At 39.7% G+C, this 19,721-nt stretch overlaps 2 protein-coding genes across 4 annotated transcripts in view; both read right to left on the bottom strand.

Moving 5' to 3' along the window:
* Positions 1-2,041: 2,041 nt before the first annotated feature.
* Positions 2,042-16,958, bottom strand: ccdc40 (coiled-coil domain containing 40). The gene is made up of 19 exons (XM_034544949.1): positions 16,938-16,958; positions 16,380-16,511; positions 15,972-16,077; positions 13,748-13,887; positions 13,388-13,471; positions 12,707-12,926; positions 11,857-12,014; positions 11,641-11,763; positions 9,333-9,454; positions 8,038-8,281; positions 7,744-7,926; positions 6,900-7,142; positions 6,554-6,767; positions 5,496-5,665; positions 5,322-5,413; positions 4,607-4,727; positions 3,282-3,470; positions 3,033-3,191; positions 2,042-2,501 (listed from the first exon to the last, which is right to left on the bottom strand). Exons 2-19 carry the CDS (start codon positions 16,500-16,502, stop codon positions 2,235-2,237), a joined length of 2,958 nt encoding a protein of 985 aa, XP_034400840.1. The 5' UTR covers positions 16,503-16,511; positions 16,938-16,958; the 3' UTR covers positions 2,042-2,234.
* Positions 16,959-17,498: 540 nt separating this feature from the next.
* The window catches only part of LOC117729310 (testis-expressed protein 2-like), a 28,333-nt gene continuing 26,110 nt past the window's right edge, over positions 17,499-19,721 (bottom strand). For 2 of the 3 annotated variants that reach the window (XM_034530280.1, XM_034530289.1), the window contains exon 13: positions 17,499-19,504. In XM_034530280.1, the coding sequence (XP_034386171.1) occupies positions 19,355-19,504 (150 nt within the window). In that variant the 3' untranslated portion in view covers positions 17,499-19,354. The remainder of the gene's footprint in view (positions 19,505-19,721) is intronic. The other variant, XM_034530295.1, reaches the window with a different exon arrangement.

Genomic DNA, 19,721 nt, shown 5'->3' with positions numbered 1-19,721 from the left:
GTCTCTGTCAACAGTACAAAGCCTGCTGATCTCTCTCATATAAATTCATATCGTCAAGACCATTAAGCCTTATAGCATATGTATGATGATAGACAAGGAAAATAGAACAGTAATAAACCTCCACGTGATTTAATGCCTCTGCCAACCGGTCAAGTTGCAGTCTACATCCACGCTTGTCAAAATGTCACTTTTGTGTTAAATTGTCAAAATGAACATATTCATGATTTAGTAATGGCCGAAAATGTGTTTCACAGTGACCTTGTCCTTTGAACACCACAATCTGGTGCCCAATTTAAAGAAATTCCTTCCAGGTATTCCTGAGATAAAAGTTAAGTCTGCTTTCTCTTAGTCGGTTTGTCAATCGGTTGCTTTGGTCTTGGTGAAAAAGAAAATGATTTTGTGTTTTTATTTCTTGGCTTCTTTTGGGGTAATGTTGCAATTGTTTCGCTTTTTGCATGCATGCCGCTGAGAGCAGGTGCTCCAAAACTCAGATAATGCAATATCAAGATCCAGATAATCCCCTTAGGGAAGTGGACAACCTCTGCCCTCACATTTGTGAGCGTTGAATTCACTTGACAGTTCCTGTCGCGTAAAGCAGCTGATTGGCTGAGTGACCAATTATTGAAAGAGTGACATACTGTATAATGTTGATTTCAATGATTGACATTGTGGACATTGAGTGACATGCGCAGACACAGTGCTGGTCTATTGTAAACAGACTTAAGTGCCATAGTCAACCAGGACAGGTGTGCTCAGTTTCTTTTAATAGCAGAGTATGAAGATACATCTCCACCCATATGTACAGGTGCAGTGATTTACGATAAACCACCACACAGATGAATAACACTAATTAAAACATATTACATATTCCATAGTTAATTGCTTCTGCATTCATAATATTGCCCTACTTAGTCAAGTTAAGCTTACTGTTTGCTCAAAGCAAAATCACAACCATTTGCTCTAGCTTCTGTACACCAACAATAAATTAAAACTTTGCAAAGGCCACCACGAATCACTTATGACACTATCATATCAGTGATCTGAAAAAGAAGAACAAAAAGAAAACAGTAATGCAATCAGTCAAATTCATCTTCAAAGTTTTTATCGTGAGTTTTGTCTTTCTCTTTGTCTTTTATTTACACTGACAGATGTAATCAAAAACTGATAAACCTAAGAGAAAGCACAACATATTTCCTTTTTTGGGGGTTTGTAAGATCTTGCTGGAGCTGTCACACCAGTCTCATTATATTTTCTTTGTGCATTGGATTTTGGGACATTGGTGTATATTTTTAGCATGCATATTAATCCTTTGAGTAGACTTGATTCAGCCACATCTCCAGACCGGGTACTACAAGACCTGCTTTGAATTAGGATGTAGCAAATGATACTTTTATTGATCATAACAAATTGTATTTTGTATGTTTGTATTTTGTTTGTCATGAGGAATCTGTTTCATAAAACAATGCATTTCCAGTAATTGTGTTGAATGTTTGTGCACATGAGGATCTTTAGTTGGAGTTAAGTAAATAGTAGAAGAGAAGAAAATAAGTAATTATGTGATGGAGATCACACATTGTTTGGCTACAATATACTGTAGAAAAAGGTGCTGTTTCAGCAACCAGGCTGTTTATGTAATTATGCAGGCTACAAGCTTTCAGGATTTATAGGAAGTGAAAACTCACAAACCTCAAGACTGTTTCCAATTGCAAAATGAGGCAATGGGGAGGAAAAATCATCTGAAATATGATCACATTGATGTGGCACAAGATTAAAATAGCTTAAATGTGCTGCCGTTTGCCCTTTTTTCAGTAACTGTACACATAAAAGGTGGATGAGTTAAAAACATCATTATACTGAATGATTAAGAAGTTAAAAAAAATGTTGTCTTTGGTTGCATTAATTGTTGGGACAATGTCACTAGAAACCACCGTTACGTTTGTTACTAACCTTTCATCATTCAAATATATTTAGTACCAATGAACCACAAATCAAACTGGATCAAGAAAAGCACTGAAAAAAGAAGGATTTAGTCATTTGTATTACTGTTTCACAAGTCTTTATTTTATAACATTGTTTTACACTCAATTATTATTGTATTTCATTCAAAGCATAAAATAATGCAATCAGTCAAATTAAATGAGCTCTCATGCTTCTCCGGTCGTCACTTATCTAATCTCTTCTCTTTTACTCCCTTCACATCCTCTGCACTTCTTCCCCTGTACTCACTGTCATGTCTATGTCCTCCCCTCACTCAGGACTCCCTGATGTGGGGATTGGGTGCGTGCTTCCAGCACTAGCGAGAGCCTGTGCAGCGCCCTCTGGTGCTGGGGGAACTCCTCACACACGCGGTGCAAGATGGTGCTGGCAGCGTGCACGCGCTCCATCTGGCTCTGCAGAGCGGCGCCAACCGATTCACTGGTGGACAAAGCGTTGTAGCTGCCCTCACACACGCCCCGCAGCTTCTTGCTGCGGCTCTGGAGAGCGACGAGGTGGGCTAGGTTCTAGAGGGAGGGAAGGATACCAATGAGTGTGGATTTGTTTTTGTGCTTTCCCTTATTAGAACATTTACAACAGTGAGCACAGAAGGTGGAAACCCCAGGAGTAGTTATTTCAGGTATTCTTGGTGTGTGGGAGTGGCATCTGTCAGTGGAAACTTACAGATGCCACTCCCACAGATGGAAGTTCCCCAGCCGTGTCTACACGTCCCAGAAAAAGGCTCCAATTAACATTCTCGCTCCTCCTTCATTAGTTACTGGCAGAGGAGTGACATTGTTGTTCAATTCTGAATTGAGACACGTACCAGCAACTATTTATTACTTACTTTGCTTAAACAATATTCTTGTATTATATTTAAACGCAGTGACGAGTCAGTCACTCACTCACACACACACCATGTAGGTAAAGAACAAACAAGTGTAATGTACAAATATCATAAAATATTTAAAATGTCAAAGCCCATTTACAGTTTAGTTACATGGTAGCATGTATCCCTGTGTTGTAAGGCAGTACACCGTACAGTATGCGCCCCTTACCCTGTCTTTTGTGTCATGGAGGTTTTCAAACTCGGGATCAAGGGCGTAACTGGTGCCACAGAGTTCGATCAGCTGCTGCTTCTGCTGTGCGAGCCTGTTGCTCACACTCTCCTGGATCATCTGAAGCTCCCTGATCACCTGCTCACACTCTACCACATGCTAAAGACGTACATACTGCGGATGAGATACTTGTGCAACATGCCTCAGGCATACTGTATATGCAGATATGGAACAACCCAGGCCCCCTACCTTGTGCGTGTCCTGGATCTTGCGTTGCAGGCCCTTAGTGATACGGTTCAGCTCACCCTTCGTGGTTTGTCTGTTGGAGCTGTGGACGATGGCCTCCCTGCGCAGGACAATGGTCTCCCTTCGCTCCACGGTTGCTTCACTCTCCCTCAACAGTCGCTCCTGCTGCTTCATCAGCTGGTTGAGTCGCACCTGCACAGACATGCACATTTAATGAGTTGAGTCCACAGGTATTAAAACAGGCGATACAAATATTAATAGAAGCATACAAACCATTACCAAGGCTAAGATACCTTATTCATTTGAATTTTTAAGCTACTTAAGAGGCCAACCATTAATCTTTTGCTCACTCTAAATGTTTGCTTCACCCAAACCACATACTATGGTATTGTTTGGGATTCTGTTTTACCTGAAAGACATTGTAATACCTCTAGATGAGGAAGGTCCTAAAAACTGGTGATGAATAAAATGAAAACTAATTAAAAAGATTAATTTATTTTGACATATCTGATATGTTTGCTTTGATTCTACAGTCAACATTACATAGCAAAAAAAGTGCTCTAGATTAAAATGGAATACTAACGTTACAACCAAATTCTTCTTAACTTCCCTGGAGTCAACGAGCAACGAGCAATTATGAGACCACTGTTGGCCTCAGTTCTGAACAGCCTCATGCTACCAGAGGGCCCGCCTCCCGACAGTGCTGGGAGCTAAGGAATTGGCCTGTTCCTTCTGAATGGGCACAAGCTTCAAAAGGCCAGACCCCAAATGGGCACTGCACTAGTATAGAACAATAGTTCCCAAGCCCCAGATCATCTGCTTCCAGGGCCACAAAGGATAAAAAGGTGAATTCATTATATTTCCATGACATCTTTTTAGGTAACATTAACTTTGACATGCTCTGTCTCGCAATACCTTTCCTCATCACTTCCTTTCATAAACCTAACAAAGAGACGCTGATTTATATCTAAAACATGTCATTAGTAGAGCAGGTAATCAATCTGTAATTTAGCTAATTAATCGGTGTGTGCTGTGTTCCTATTGCTGTTTTAACTAACTAACAAAGATGCAGGATTCTGGAGTCTTTTAAAGAGCTTTGAGTCTTTTTGTATAAAAGATATAGCATGTGTGGTATTATAAGCAAATGTCTCACCTATAGAGCCTTTTTCTTTCGGACAAGACACCCCCCTCTGTCAATAAGCCAGCCGTGAGATTTTACTGCCCTAATGTACGTACAATACGTGTATGCACATACAAAGGCAAACAGCAGATGACAACTCAATATTTCTGTTTACTTTGTATAATTATATTGTGTGCAATGTGTTTACCTCCATACGGTGTATCTCAGTCTTCATCATCTGAATGTCTCCCTGGCCCACCTCCGAGGCTACAGCTGAACGAGTCTCTTTTATAAGCTGGGTCTTCTTCTCCCATAGCATAATCTGCCGCCTGACACACACACACACACACGTAAAAAACAGTACCCAATTTGTGTGTATGGATTTTTTAAGTGCAGTTGTATGAGGTACTTATACATACTCTGGAACACCAAGAAGAAAGACACACCTACAAAGGTATATGCTACATTTAGAACATGTGTACTGCTTTCCTTGCAGAGGGACAGCCCTTTTCAATGGTAAACTAAAGCCATTATATACATCTATGTTGTCCTCAAAGCCACAGGACTTCATTGACATAACACTTATTTTAGCTTGCAAATCGCAGGAGCTGCTGGTCTATCAGTTACTTTGTTTGTGTTATTGTGTGACTGGTGAATCTGAACTAACCCATTAAAACACCAAACTGAAATAGATTTTTTTAGGAGTGCCTCGCTCTAGAATAGGTTTTGCTTAATATTTAGGAATATACTCAAATACCCTTGAGGTTTTTATAGGCGTTATTAAAAAAAATTATGCTAACCAAAACAATATAGAATAATGTTGTTCTTGCCTAAAGCCAATACGGAGGGAATAAAGATTCATCAAGCTGTTTGCCAAACAGTCATAAAAATATAAACAAACACAAAATGAATACGTGACTGACTCTGCCTCCACCAGACTGTTGAGGAGTCTCTCTTTTTCCTCCTGGGTGTTCTCGTGTTTCATATGCATCTCGATAGCCTCTCGCTCTGCCTCCTGAAAACATGATATCATGGTTAATCATCAATTCCGAATACAAATAATTTAAAAAAGACAAATTAAACAATCAATGCCGTGCCTTAAGTCTGTGGAGGAACTCTGTCTCCATCAATGAGTGGTTCTGCTGTAGCGCCTGGCTGAGCTCTCCGTTCTTGCTCAGCAGGGTATTGAGCTTCAGCAGGTCTCCTCTCAGTATCTTCACATTCTTGTCCAGCTCCGTCTCCTCACGGTGCTCCACTTCAATCTGACCTGGTGGGGTGTGGAGTTGGTTTAATAGCAGCTCACGTACTAGTCCACAGGGAAAGTTACACACACAGTGGATAAAAAAAAGATTTAAAGATAATCAAGCTCCTCTTATATGGAACCAGCTTCAACTTTCAGTCCGGGAGGCAGACACAGTCACCTCATTTAAGAGTAGACTTAAGACTTTCCTCTTTAATAGCGCTCATAGTTAGGGCTGAATCAGGTTTGCCCTGGTCCAGCCCCTAGATATGCTGCTATAGGCCTATTGGCTGCTGGGGGACGTTTTAGGATACACTGAGCACCTATCACCTCTTCTCTCATAGGGTCCATTGGACCTGGCTGTGTCTGATGCCTCCTGCCTGGTGAGCCGACCTCCTGCCTTGGCCCTGCTGATGTGCCCCACCCCCCTCCTCTCTACCTCCTTCTGTGGAGGTCCATTCATACATTTCTGTCATATTCATTGAATGTGTTTATGTAACTCTGTAATGTTGTTCATTCTGTACACATGACATCTATTGCTTCTGTCCAAAATATTGTCCATCCGGGGAGAGGGATCCTCCTCTGTTGCGCTCCAGAAGGTTTCTTCCCTATTTTTTCCTTGTGAAAGGTTATTTTCTATTTCTTGGAAGTTTTTCCTGATTCGATGTGAGGTCCTGGGACAGGGATGTCGTATGTGTACAGATTGTAAAGACCTCTGAGGCAAATTTGTGATATTGGGCTATACAAAATAAACGGAATTGAATTGAATTGAATTGTTTTACTATGAAAAAGGTTTAGTTAGAGATGTCTGAAAACTTCACAAATAGTTACATTATTTCCTGACTTTGACTCACTGATATGGACCTGTGTACTGATTTGTTAATGCATGTGTTTGTTTCACACTACATTACATACTCTCCAAGCATATGTTCTTCTGCTGCATGCCAGTGTACTTTATCTGCAGCTTGAGCGTTTCCCTGCTGTTGGTCTCTATCTCCTCGGTCAGTCCGACTAGAGTCCCCTGGCGTTTCATCCAGAGCTGCTGGTCACTCTTGATATTCGCTGCCAGCTCCTCCATCTGAGTCATTAATGCCTCTATCTGGATTTGCAGAGGACTCAGGTCCTCATGCTAGTAATGGAGACACACAAATTACAAAGGCAGCATGTGATTTATATATCTGATTGTTGAGAGTTTCAACTTATTATAGTCCACGTAAACAACAGACAACCAGGCATTACTGCTTCCCCAAAACCCCCTCACCCCAGTTCGGGCTGTGATTGATGGATCTTCCGTTATAGGTGGTGATGGTAGCATGTTTCTGCCGATGAGTGTACCAAAGGAAGAAATCTTAGTCTGGTGGGATGTCATTAACTCGTTGTACTTTGCGATCTCCTCATCGAGAGCCTCCTGGGCGAGTGTCAGGCTGTCCAGATGTTGGCTGACCTCGCTGCTCTCCAGTCCCAATGTCTCTACATCATTCTCCAACTGCCACAACTGACAGCGCTAAAAGACGATGAGCAGATCAAAAATGTATTATCTTTATATATATTTATCCATAGCATTTGTTATGAAATGAAATATTATTAAGGAATTCTCTATCCTCGGCGCATTATACTTTTTGCATTTTTGGCATCTTCTTTGCCATTCACTCTAGTTCTCTAACTGTATGGAAGTGCATTCATAGATCACTGGACAAAGACATTCTCCATTTGAAAATGAAGATCTAAAATATACTGTACATATTCAATAATATAATAATGTTAATGAAAACATGATTGCGTAAGTGGAAATACTCTATGGACTTTGATAGAAAGATCTTTGCGTCAACTTTCTTACATGGCTTTTCCTGAAACAACCAGGGATCTGCAACCTTTTTGATATGATGTGACATTAACTTGTGTTAAAAGGCAACATTTCTAAAATCCTTTTTTCTCGGATAATCATGATATATACTGTATATATGAGATGATCTATATCGGAGCACCTTATAGGAAGGCTGGCATCATTATGAAAGCGTCCACATCTGAGTTGAAATCATTAACCCCACCTTCCAATCTTGTTCATCAGTAGTAAACTTTTCAAATTCTGCGAATCTCATCTTTACCTTCTGCTTCTTGAGTGTGGCTATCCTGCAGGTGAGCCGTTTGGAAAACTTGGCAGCTGTGTTGTGGGTGAGCTCCTGCTGGATGTGGGTCATGATCTTCTCCTCCGACTCCAGACGCAAAGCGCTCTCTTTCTCCAACTGCCTCCTCTGATCATTCACCTCAACATGGTGGGTGCTGATGTCCTAGATGCAGGAAAATAAATGGCGAGCGGAATAGAAATGTGAAGAGAAGATAGGAGGACAAAGTGACTAAATACCTCTTATGGTCTGGTGAAGAGCAGTCAAAACAGCTACCTTAGTCAGCTTGGCGAAGGTGCGCTCCGTCTCCCTTAGACTGCGGAGGCAGGTGCTGTAGTGGGCCTGCAGAGCCTGTTGCTGGGCCTGCTTCTGACTGATCAGCTTTTTGGATGTGGCACCGTCCATCTGTGACCAGTTCAGCTGCACAGTCAGTGTCTCATTTTGCTCCTGCTCTTCAGTGATGGATCTCTTGACACCTTCAATCTCTCTGTCCAGCAAAATCACCTGGTGCTCAACAGTGCTGATGGAAACAAAGAATGAATAGATGCATGCTTTCATTTTAATGTTGTCTGTTTTAATCTCAGGTTAATATTGGGTGACCTCCAATCCTGTTATTGAGCTTCATGCAGGAAGTGATGTGAGAACAGATTTTTTTTCATATTTTGTTTGTACCCATTGCTTTTTGGAATCCATCAATGTTTTCTTATATTTTGCTCTTCTCTTACGTGAGAGAATATTGTATGAGGGAATCCTTACAGAGATAAGATACAAACAATGTCTACAAATTGTTTGTCCGTTGGTAAACATAACTTTAACATTTTGGAAGAACTTGAAAGAAGAATTCAGGAGGAACATAAAAAAGCATGTGGATATTATAAAATCAAATTATTAGAGTAAAGCAATTATAGAGATCTAATTTAAATTCTTGGGCTTCAGAATACAAAACTATTGGTCCACTGATCTCAATTACGACTTTAAACTAAATGGCATACAGGCTGCTTTTTAAAATTTAAAATGATTTCCCTGTCACACCAGTACAGACTCTCTTGAAAATATATGTTTACTTTAAGTGTTTGTAATATTTTACGTATCTCAATTTAACTAGTTTCTTCTTCTTGCAACCATTTTTTTGGGGCAGAATCTCTCCAATTCTAGGGCATGAGCCAGAGCATTTGCACACTGCCCTTGTATTGTTTCCGTGGTGTTACTGATTCTGATAAAAGACTCATCATTCAGCACCCCAGGGTAGGAGCAGATTTGGATGGTTGAGAAAAAGTGGTGCATTTGGAGTATTTGTTCTAAGAGAAAACACAATGGAAATCTTAAGAGAATGTTTGCTGCACGAGGCCCATCATGTTTTACTTTCTACACTCATCTGCATATATTTGTGATTTAGCCTGAAAACTAACAGTCTATCACTGCAGACCGACACCCTCCGTAAGATGCTGTCCATGAAGTGTGTCTCCTGCAGGGACAAGTTGTTACTTACATTTATGTTTGGAATGCATTCGGACATTTGAAGTTATTCAGTAGCCTATTCATATTCAGCCTTTCATTGCCCTTATTCTCACCGCATGGCCTCTTGCATCGCGCTGAAGGCCTCATCTCGTCTCTTCATACCTATGAGGCTGCTGCTCCACTGCTGCAGCAGCTGTTTACGCGCCATCACCAGAGATTCCATTTCCATCTCAGCCTGCACACAAACATGAGTCGTGACCAATATTGTATGTATACATCGATTGCACTATCAATATGAGAATATGCATAGTATATCACATTATCTAATCCAACAAATGCAATATTTAGTTTTGAAGGGAGTCAATGCATTGAGACAACACCATTTAAACCCTGCTCATGTTTTTTGGTTGCTTACATTTAGTTTTCTAAGACGAATAGCCTTGAGTCCATCAAATCAGGTCAATACAGCGCTGTCATATAATCACAGATGCTATATAGTCTTTGTTGTTGGTGTTTTTTAAGTATTATAGCTGCACTGTTGGTTCTTCAGACAAAAAGCAGTTCTCTAGCTAACTCTGGCACATTTACATTGAGGTGGAAATGTTGATAATTTTTTACTGTCCTTGGTAAATAGATAAATAATGTAATATGTTAACAATAACAACAAATTAAATGTCTATGTGTAATGTGAAAGGTGTCACTTCACAAAAAATGATCATCTGAAACTGCAGCTCTACAGAGCATTTCAGCATATTTTCATTGTTTTTGCTTTTTCAGAGATGAAGGTCTGCTGGACTGGCTGTACGCCATCTGCCCAGCATCAAACGACACACAGCAGTGTGCGTCTTTGCCTCTCCTTATCTAAAATCAACAATCAGCTCTTTGGTTTTACTGACGTTGAGCAGTATAGGTTGTTCTCTGAGCACCACTCTGCAAATTTGTTGATTTTCTCTTTATATGAAGTCTTGCTGTTGTTTGTAATCCGGACGATGATGGTAGTTTCATCTGCAAACTTCACAACAGAGCTCAGTTCGTGTTTGGAGAAGCAGTACAGTGTGAACAGGAGGGGGCTGAGCACACAGCCCTGGAGGGCTCCGGTGGTCAACACTAGAGTGGAGGAGCTTTGGCTGCCAATCCAAACTGACTGTCTGTTTGTGAGGAAGTTTAATAACCAGCTGCAAAGGGAGGTATTCAAGCCCAGAGTGCTACATTTACCAATCAGTTTCATGGTGGAGATTGTGTTGGAGGCTGAACTTAAATCAACAAACAGCATTCTGATGTAGGTGTTATTTTCTGTGTGATGGCGAGAGCAGTGGAGTGCATCCTCTGTGGATCTGTTGGCTCTGTATGCAAACTGGTGAAGGTCCAGGCTGGCTGGGATGATGATTTGATGTGCTGGAGAACCAGTTTCTCAAAGTACTTCATCAGAATGGGGGTGAGTGCCACGGGGCGATCGTCATTTAGACTAATCACTGCAGACGTTTTAGGAAACGGAATGATAGTGGCTGTCTTGAAGCAGGTGATGTCAGTGAGGACATCAGTTAGCTGGTTGGCACATGTTCTTAGTACACAACCAGGGATGTTATCAGGCCCAGCAGCTTTACTTATATTCATATGCTGATATACAATGTCACTATTGATGATCACTGAACATGTGTCAGTCTGTACATTTAGAACAGTTTTGTAAAGCAGCTCTTGCTTCATTTGGCCAAACTTTAACTGTTTTTTTCTGATGGTTTTACCCATTTAATTAGCTGTGCTTATGTAGTCAGAAGGTACAGGGAAATATGATCTGATTGTCCAAAGTGGGGGCGGGGAGCACTTTGTAGCTGCCAGGAATATTTGTGGAGATATCGTCCAGTGTATTATCTCCTCTGGTGGAGATGTGGACATGCTGGGAGTTGGTAAAACAGATCTCGGGTTAGTTTGATTACAATTACCAGCTAAAATAAAAATACCATCTGGTTGTTTTGTCATGTGTCTGCTAATGACCTCATACAACTTCTGTAACACTTACTGGTATCTATCGCTTCAGTGGACTACACATAAAGGGTGGCAACTTCTCTTTGCTTTATTTACACCATCTTTTCAAACAGGCTTGGACTGTGCTGTGGTTGTAATGGTATACAGAGGTTATGGAAACAATAAAAACAATAGATGCTCTGGGTTAGAGGCGAGGAGGGGGGGGAGGTTGTTATCCTTTATTTCACGAGATAGATTAGCCCCAAACAGTCGAAGCCATCTCATAATTCGGCTTGAAAGATTAGAACTGATTTAAAACAGTAGAGTCATTTTCAACCATAAAAAAAACATATTTTTATACATTTGGTCAGAAATGTCAATATTAACACCAGCATTAATGTGTTTCATCACAGTACAGTCATGTCATTTAGTTTATACCTTATGCCATACTATGATTACCTCAGAGTGAGCCTCTTTGGCTGCCTGTGTCTCCTCTGCTTGAGCATTGGCCTGGGCCTCAGACATGGCTATGTGCTGTGTCAGTCTCTCCATGTCCTTTGTTAGACGCTCCACATATAAATCCTGATGACACAGGAGTATTTTCAGTCAATAACAGCAACTTCATTAATTATACTGCTTAATAAAGTCAAGAAAGATATGCAAGAGCCTGCCCACCTGCTTCAATTTCTGATCTTCAGCCTGGTTCTTCTCAACTCCCGCTTTGAATCTGGCATTCTTCATGACTTTGACATTTGAGCGCAGATCTTCACTGACTCCTTGTGTGAAAGTGAGATGCAGCATCAGGTTGTCCGTCTCAGCTTGTAACTGGGAGACTATGGAGAAGAGACACAGGAATCGACAATAACACTTAATGAGACTGATGCTGTCTTGCTGTTGCTCAAATTAACCAAACTAGAGGCTGCTTTCAAAACAAACTGTACAGCTCTACCACTTTACCACTTTGATTTCTTATATTTTTTCATATTTTCTATTGTACATTTTAGTATTTTTATAATGTCAATTGAATTTTGCACCGTTGATTTGTATGCACCAAATTGCCACGACAAATTCCTTGTGCAAACCTACTTGGTAATAAAACTGAATATTTCACTGTGCTATGAAAAGGATGAAGTTTTGATTAAAATATTATTAGGTTTAACTGACAAATCTTTTGCAAAGAAATGTAAACTTAAAATCTAGACCTAATTTGATTTAAGAATTTATTCAAGCTATGTATTGCAATTTGAACTGAGGAAAAGTCTAATTATGATAGTTCAAATGTGTTTCAATACACATGGTTTCTACAAAGACAATCAATGTCTACAGTTGTATCACTTTTCAGAGATTGAGTTACCATCTTAAACAAAGAAAGTGAAGTTACAATAGACTCAAACTCTATGCTCTTGGGTGGGCCTATATTTCTTTGTCTGAACAATGCTGCACGACAATTGCCTATTGCTGACGATTTCAGCTGCGCTGGAGGATCAACACAAAGGCAAGGCCATCAAATGGCAATCCGTCTCACCATTGGCTTTGGCTTTGCCGTTTTGGCTGCTAATCCTGGAATACTGGCTCTTCATTGACTCCAGCTGATCTTGCACCTGTTGATGTTTGGCTTCAGCCTGTGCCTTAGTATGATGATGGTCATCCAGTTTGGTCTGAAGTCTGGCCAGCTGCTCCTGAACCCTGAACATCTCAACACCTGTCTCCTGTATGTGGTTGGTATCTGCCTTCTCCTTTGCCAGCTGGAGCAGTGGGAGAGAGAGAGAGAGCACAGACAGGAATCAGATAAGTAATCATCAAGTCTATCATTCTATCACAATCTCTATTTGACTCTGATTCCCTTTGCCATGCACACACTCTGGGTCAAAGAGATTTAGCTAGTTATCTTATTCATTAGGCTATTATTGTCCATCATTTTTATGCTTCACATTAAAATAAATATTGTTTTATTTAATGTATATACAAGTCAACAGTAAGCATATTCTAGACATATTGAGATCCTATAGATGTTAAGTCAGGCAAACTTTACCCATTTGTGTATATGGACCACATGTTCAATATGCCAGTGTAAGTAGCAGTCACAGCCTTTACAGGTGACATCCAAATAAAGGCTGAGTTAGTTTGAAGATGGATGTGTGGTCTGAGCAAGGGGGCCGGAAGTATTGGGGGGTAGGAAGTACATACTGACAGAAAAGTAGCCCACCTTTTCCTTCAGTCCCAGGTTGATCCTTTCCAGCTGCTTGCTGAGCTGGCTGCTCAGAGCAGCTTGTTGCCTTCTGACCAGGGGCTGCCAAAAGATAAAACATGGCGTCAATCACATGATAGTGGGCTAGGCATATTCAACTCTGGGCAACATTAACATAGCTTTAGAAGGCTGTGTTACTGATATGTGAGCACACTGTATATTTATTGGAAAGCACAAGATAGCTGTGTGTAATGTACCAAATTAACTCACAGGTTAGACACCATTGAGGCACCATTATTCTCTTTTAGGAGCAGTGAGGTCAAATCTATTCATTTAATAAATAGTGATTTAATAAATATTGAAGGAGATGCAACAGACATGTTCAGAGTCGAGAACAAGGAACTCGTCGTCCTCATCCTCCTCATCCTCCGCTAGTGCCTCTTGATCCTCCATGTCTTCTGATATGTTAAGGTTTGAGAGGTGAAGTGTTAACGGCGCTTGAGTTGCATTTTCTTGCACTAGGACACAAAAGACAAAGTTAAAGTTCAATCTCCTTCTCTTTGATGGTACTGTGCCTATAAAAGAGTGTGTTTTTGCATTTCACTTCAGAGAGATCAAAACAGTGTCGCCGCCAAGTGTCAACTTCCGGTCCGGAGGAGTAAAACCATCGTGGAAGCACCAAAAACTGCTGTTGTAAAAATGGCCAATTGAGGATGGCCCCAAAAGCAAGTCAATCTCCATAGACCTCAATGTTAAAATGCATACCTTTACAGCAGATGTAATACACATGTTTACAGCCTGGTAAAAAAAAGTTAATTTCTTAGTTTATGACAACTGTATGGGGGGTGAATCTATATCTAACTCACTAGTTTAAATAAACATTGAGGGATTGATCATTGATATGATGGAATCTACTTGCATGTTTGCCTGCACAACAAACTGGACTGGACAGACAAAGGAAGCACATTACAAAAAGGACAGAGCAGACTATCAGCTGAGGAGAGTCTTTTGGAGTGCAGGGAGCTTTTTCGACTCTGTGGTGGCATCAGCTGTCTTCTATGTTGTGGTCTGATGGGGCAGCCTAATAGCACTGGACAGGCGCTTCACCCACGGTGTATGAGGGAGAACCTCATGTTCCTCCTTCTTACTGCTGTCAAACTGCAGAATTAACACTGCTCCCAATAGACTGCACATACCAACAAATGACAAATTATTCAGAAATTAATGAATGTGCAATATCAATTGTTAATTAATGTTTACCTCAAAACAATATAAATATTATGTGCAATATCAACATTTCATCTCTCCTCTTTTCATATGTACAATAACATTAACTCAGTCTGTCTGTCGATATTATGTTATTTGATAATTTGTGTTTAACTGTTTACTTATTAGCCTGTGTTTTACTGCTATATATATATATATATATATATATATATATATATATATATATATATATTTTACATGGACTTGAAAGAAGAAAAAAAAGACCTCTGACACGGAAAAGTGCAATGGAACGATCATTCAAGTCGGAATGCTGACATAAACACACCTGACATCACAGTAACATGGTGGCGCACAGTGAATTAATTACCTTTAATTTTTTACTTTATGTGGTGTTTGTGCTGTGAAATATGCTGTAAAAAAATTGCAGCTTCCATTATCATTTCCATTCAGTTGATATGAGCTTCTTTGTGAGCTTGCGCTATTAGCGTACTCCTCCAGTCTCTTAACGGGTTTACTGTTGATCCTTGAAATATCTTCAATAAGATTTTCAGAAATATTTCTCCATAGGATTCTCTTGTTCTTCATTTAAAGATGGTTACTTTATACACCGTTTCTTTTCGCTACTGGCGCTGTGGTAATCGATGTCAGTCCACTGTAGATTTGTATGCAGCTCAGAGACTTAGCATACAAACATCAGGACACATTTAGATTGGAAGTCGGAAATACCGAGCCAGAATTATTGACTTCCGATTTTAAATGGATTTCAGTGTATAGGCCTGCAATTTTTCAAGGGAATGTCAACACAGACATCCAGTTCGTAATGCCTTACTGAAAATGCAAGGGCTTTCATCAGTGGGTCATAGGCTCAATCTCCATTGTGGTACCCTATTCAGTGATAGATAGTGAATTTACAGACATGTATTTAAATGATAATCTTTGAGATTATTACTTTAACCAATTGAAACAATTACATGTGAAAATATATACATATTGCTCAGTAATATAGAACCTGTAAATATGTTCTTGGAAGTATTGTTTTGTCTATCTTCAACTCTATTTTAAATAATATTTTCGTTTTTTCCATAGATTCTTTTTCTTTTAATTGCAAATGTCTTTGGGAACGAGGAAGTTAACGAAGGCGCTGTAATTTTAAGGCACATTTTCTTGCCCTTGAACAATAAAGCTCTGTGTATTAAATCAAAATGTAATAAAAGATAGTGATGGTTATCTGAACTCAGTAATTCTAAGCAAACCAGCCGAAATATGTATATATGTATATTGTACTGATTCATGTGCTTCACTTGCCAAATGAATTCCCCTCATGCTGAGTTGCTTTGTAGTCAACAGTAAATTACAAACAGGTAAAGTGACTAACCTGAATTTGTGGCTGCAGGTGAGTTGTCATCTGCACCACTGTGGTCAGGGAGAAGCTGGAGGGACAGGTCATCGTGCTCTGGTCCTGGCTGATTCTGTGAGCCACACTGGGACGCAGAGAGAAAGCACAATAAAGGTCCCAGACACTGATGATTGAGATTGAGACAGCGTATAGTGTTAGACATAATTACATGGACCCATTTTAGACTTTTACAGGACTTAACACTGTATGCAACAGTATAAAACGCGTGGTCTCATTAACTTATAGTATGTGCACCCAAAAACGAAGACTACAAGTGCAACATCACACCTGGACAAAAGAGGAAATAAATACCCGCAAGAAGTTGAACCAAATAAAATGAAACTAAAACAAAAAGCAGCTCGACTTGTTTATTCCTGACATAAATACCTCTGGAGCAGTTGGAACAGTCGCCTCACAGCTCTCTGCTGCTGTATCACTTCCAGCCTCATTTTGGTTGGGGCTTTCTTCCCTGGCCTCCTTCTCGCCTCGCTCACCTCCAGCGCTCTGCATGCTGAGCACCTGCGATGACAAACGAGGGGGGTCTGAAGATGGCGACGTTAGCAGACCGTTTAAACGCGTAACGTTTTGTGCTCGATATATTGTTTTCTTCACTAACAAGCTAAATGTTACAACTTGACGTTCATCTATTAACGTGTTATTTTTGTATTTTATATTTTCACTTGAACACAGTAGAAAACTCGCCTTCCATATCTGACGTGGTAACTTAACGTTACATCAAATACCAAACCCTCAAGTGAACCAATGCTAGCCCGACGTTAGCTAACGCTAGCTAGCAGCGCAGACATTGAGGGAAACATCAGCTAACGCTAACTCACAGTTACAACAGTCGACGGTTAACCGGCGGTACTTAACAAATAAAATAAATGCGTCGTATATCTAAATACAATCGAAACAATAATTCCCTTTAATTGTGTAAATACTTACCACAATGTTGCTGATAAACCAGCGCACTAGGCAACCGTTGCTTGGCAACCGTAAACATCCGTATGAGTAGGAGGAGATCCGTACGCGAGCTCGTCGTCCCACGTGCTTTAACGTTACCTCTATTGCACATGTCTGGTGTCAGTTGACTTGAGTGTATTTTATATCAACCTTTTGAATCTAGTGTCATATTAATAAGTCATTTTGGGTTGCTAGTGTTTCCTAAACTCAAAACATAACTGGGAGGCAGAGTTGTATAGTATAGTTATACTTTACCCCACCAAGTATATTCAAGTCGTGTACTACACTACTTTGTGCCACTTTTAAATTACAGAGATAGTTACAAGGAACTCTAATCACATGAGTTTTCTATATGATGCGTTCTTAAGCTACCAAACACGTTATCAATGTAGTAGTAGTAATCAAAATACAATAAGGCATGACAATGTAACACTGACTGGCCACTTTCCTTTTAAAACACACAAGATAAAGCATTTGACTCATTAGTACAAAGTAAGTGAGATCTCAGAATACGACATTTGGAAATGAAAAAAAACAAAAGGGTTTTCATAAACGTTTGCGTTTATTTTGCTCTATAAATAAGGCAGATACACATCGGCTAATCACTGAATTTGGCCTTAAAATGTCATAATCTTAAAAAGTCAATAATAATTCACAGATACAAATCCTGACATTATCTTCATATATCCTCAAAATTGTATTTCATTTTGTTTATTCCAAAGATGTAGCCAAAACAAATATAACCATAACCCACCTTGTGTAGTCATTCAAAAACAAATACTTAACAAAGAGTAGACAAAGCATAAAGGGAAAGACAATCATACAGAAATAAATCCATCTGGTGTTACAGTGCTTTAGTATCCTTAGAGAGCAAAAGATGACAACAAGGTAAGAATTTCTGTAAACAATGTTAATGCAGGTATTGTAGCGCATTTGTAAATATTACCTCACAAAGATGCTATATCAATACAGGGTGTGTACATTTGAGCAGCGAGAAATCTGGCACTTTAGGCCTAATCAAAGGACTTTGGTTTAATTAGAAATATGACACTGTTAGAAAGGTATTTTCAGAAAGGGAACCTGCAGATAAGGCTACATTCTAGGCAATAGATGCTCTGCTATACGGTACGTACCTTTACTTCATCAAACTGTTGTACATACAGTATAGCTGGTAGAGGCTTTTTAAAGCACTGTTACATATCACAGTTGGTCATTTTAATGAACATCCAACAATGTCATCATCATCACCATCATCATCATCATTAACGTTAACACAATGAAGTAGAAATGATGTATACATAAATACACCACTTGGTACTTTATACGATTGAGGACACATCTGGAAAAAGATATGCAAGATGATATAGTGTTTATCAAAAGAAAACAAAAAGAAATTGTGCAATAATTTGCATACCAGTCAAAAATGTGACTGGGTAAAAACTATTGTCATACATTCAATAGACATGTTAGAGGTCTCGAACTTCTCATTAGACAAGCTTTTATATAATATTTACAGTGTACAAGAGCCTACAATAGTGATTTTATCATTGCACTTATTGTGTATGTGCATTTGTAATTAGTATGGAATTTACACAGTGTATGACACTTTTCCTAGATAATGTATATTTGCTGCTCTTGAGCATTATTTCCGTAAAGGCATGAAGGGCATCATTGGCATAAAAATGGCATTTTGGCAAATAAAGGGAGATGCTCAGGATGTAGTCACAGCACAAATAAATACCGTTAACACCTGATGAAAAACTGCTTACATAAAGCGACTTAAAAGGTTTAATATGTATATGGTAAATGAATCTAACATCAAGTATTTTAGCTTTTCTAATGTACTTTTCTTAACCTGATTATACTTCATGTATACCACTCATCATTGAAAATGACAATTCATCACACACTAATCATTCAAAATGAAACCCCTCTAATTTCAACATGCCATCATATTGTAAAACTCCAGTTACTGTATTTCTATAATAAAGGGGCTATCAAGCTCCATCTCACGCCTTAGCAGAAACTGGTCATCTGCAACCTGTGAGTTATGTGGTAAAGCTGCCACATCATGTTCAGAGGACTTTATGTAATTATGTATCCCTATGTACTTACTCCCCTTATTAACTTGTACCAACCCAAAATCGGAGCCAAACGTGACTCTTCACATATCGGGCCCTATTCAATAGAGTTACTTACAGTTGAATCAATCCTTCAAAGTCAAATCACCTTTTTCTTCTGGCAGCAAGCAACAGTTTGTCTTTAGTGTTTCCTCGGTCGACTCAACCTTGTTCTTCTTAAATTCCTAAGGTTTCCTCTACGGGAATAGATTTGCATTAGCGTATGATCTTTTGACTGTGACTCACAGACAAGCTCTCGTAAATACTGTAAACAATCCTTCATGTTTGGCTGGTGATGTCCTTCTCTGGAGGGGCAGGATCTGGGTCCACTGTGAGACCAACGGAGGGTCTGCCGGCTGTGCGTGGGTCCATGGCAGAATGCATGACAGTCAACCATAAATCGTCCATGTTTGGCATTACAAAGATTTTCTAAAAGAGGAGAGTGAAAGATGTAAAGACAGTAGGTGGTCTTTTAATAGTAAGCACATAATAAATAGGTGGGAATATGAGCGTGACTGGTTGTCTGTCTATATGAGCCCTGCGATGTCAGCTGGGATCGGATCCAGCGCCCCGCGACCCTAAATAGGATAAGCAGGTTTGGATAATGGAATGGAATAATAAATAGGTTATATGCAGCTGTTTATCT

This window comes from Cyclopterus lumpus, chromosome 1, assembly GCF_009769545.1.
Source record: "Cyclopterus lumpus isolate fCycLum1 chromosome 1, fCycLum1.pri, whole genome shotgun sequence".
Classification (NCBI taxonomy): Eukaryota; Metazoa; Chordata; class Actinopteri; order Perciformes; family Cyclopteridae; genus Cyclopterus; species Cyclopterus lumpus.
This window is presented reverse-complemented; position numbering and strand designations above follow the sequence as displayed.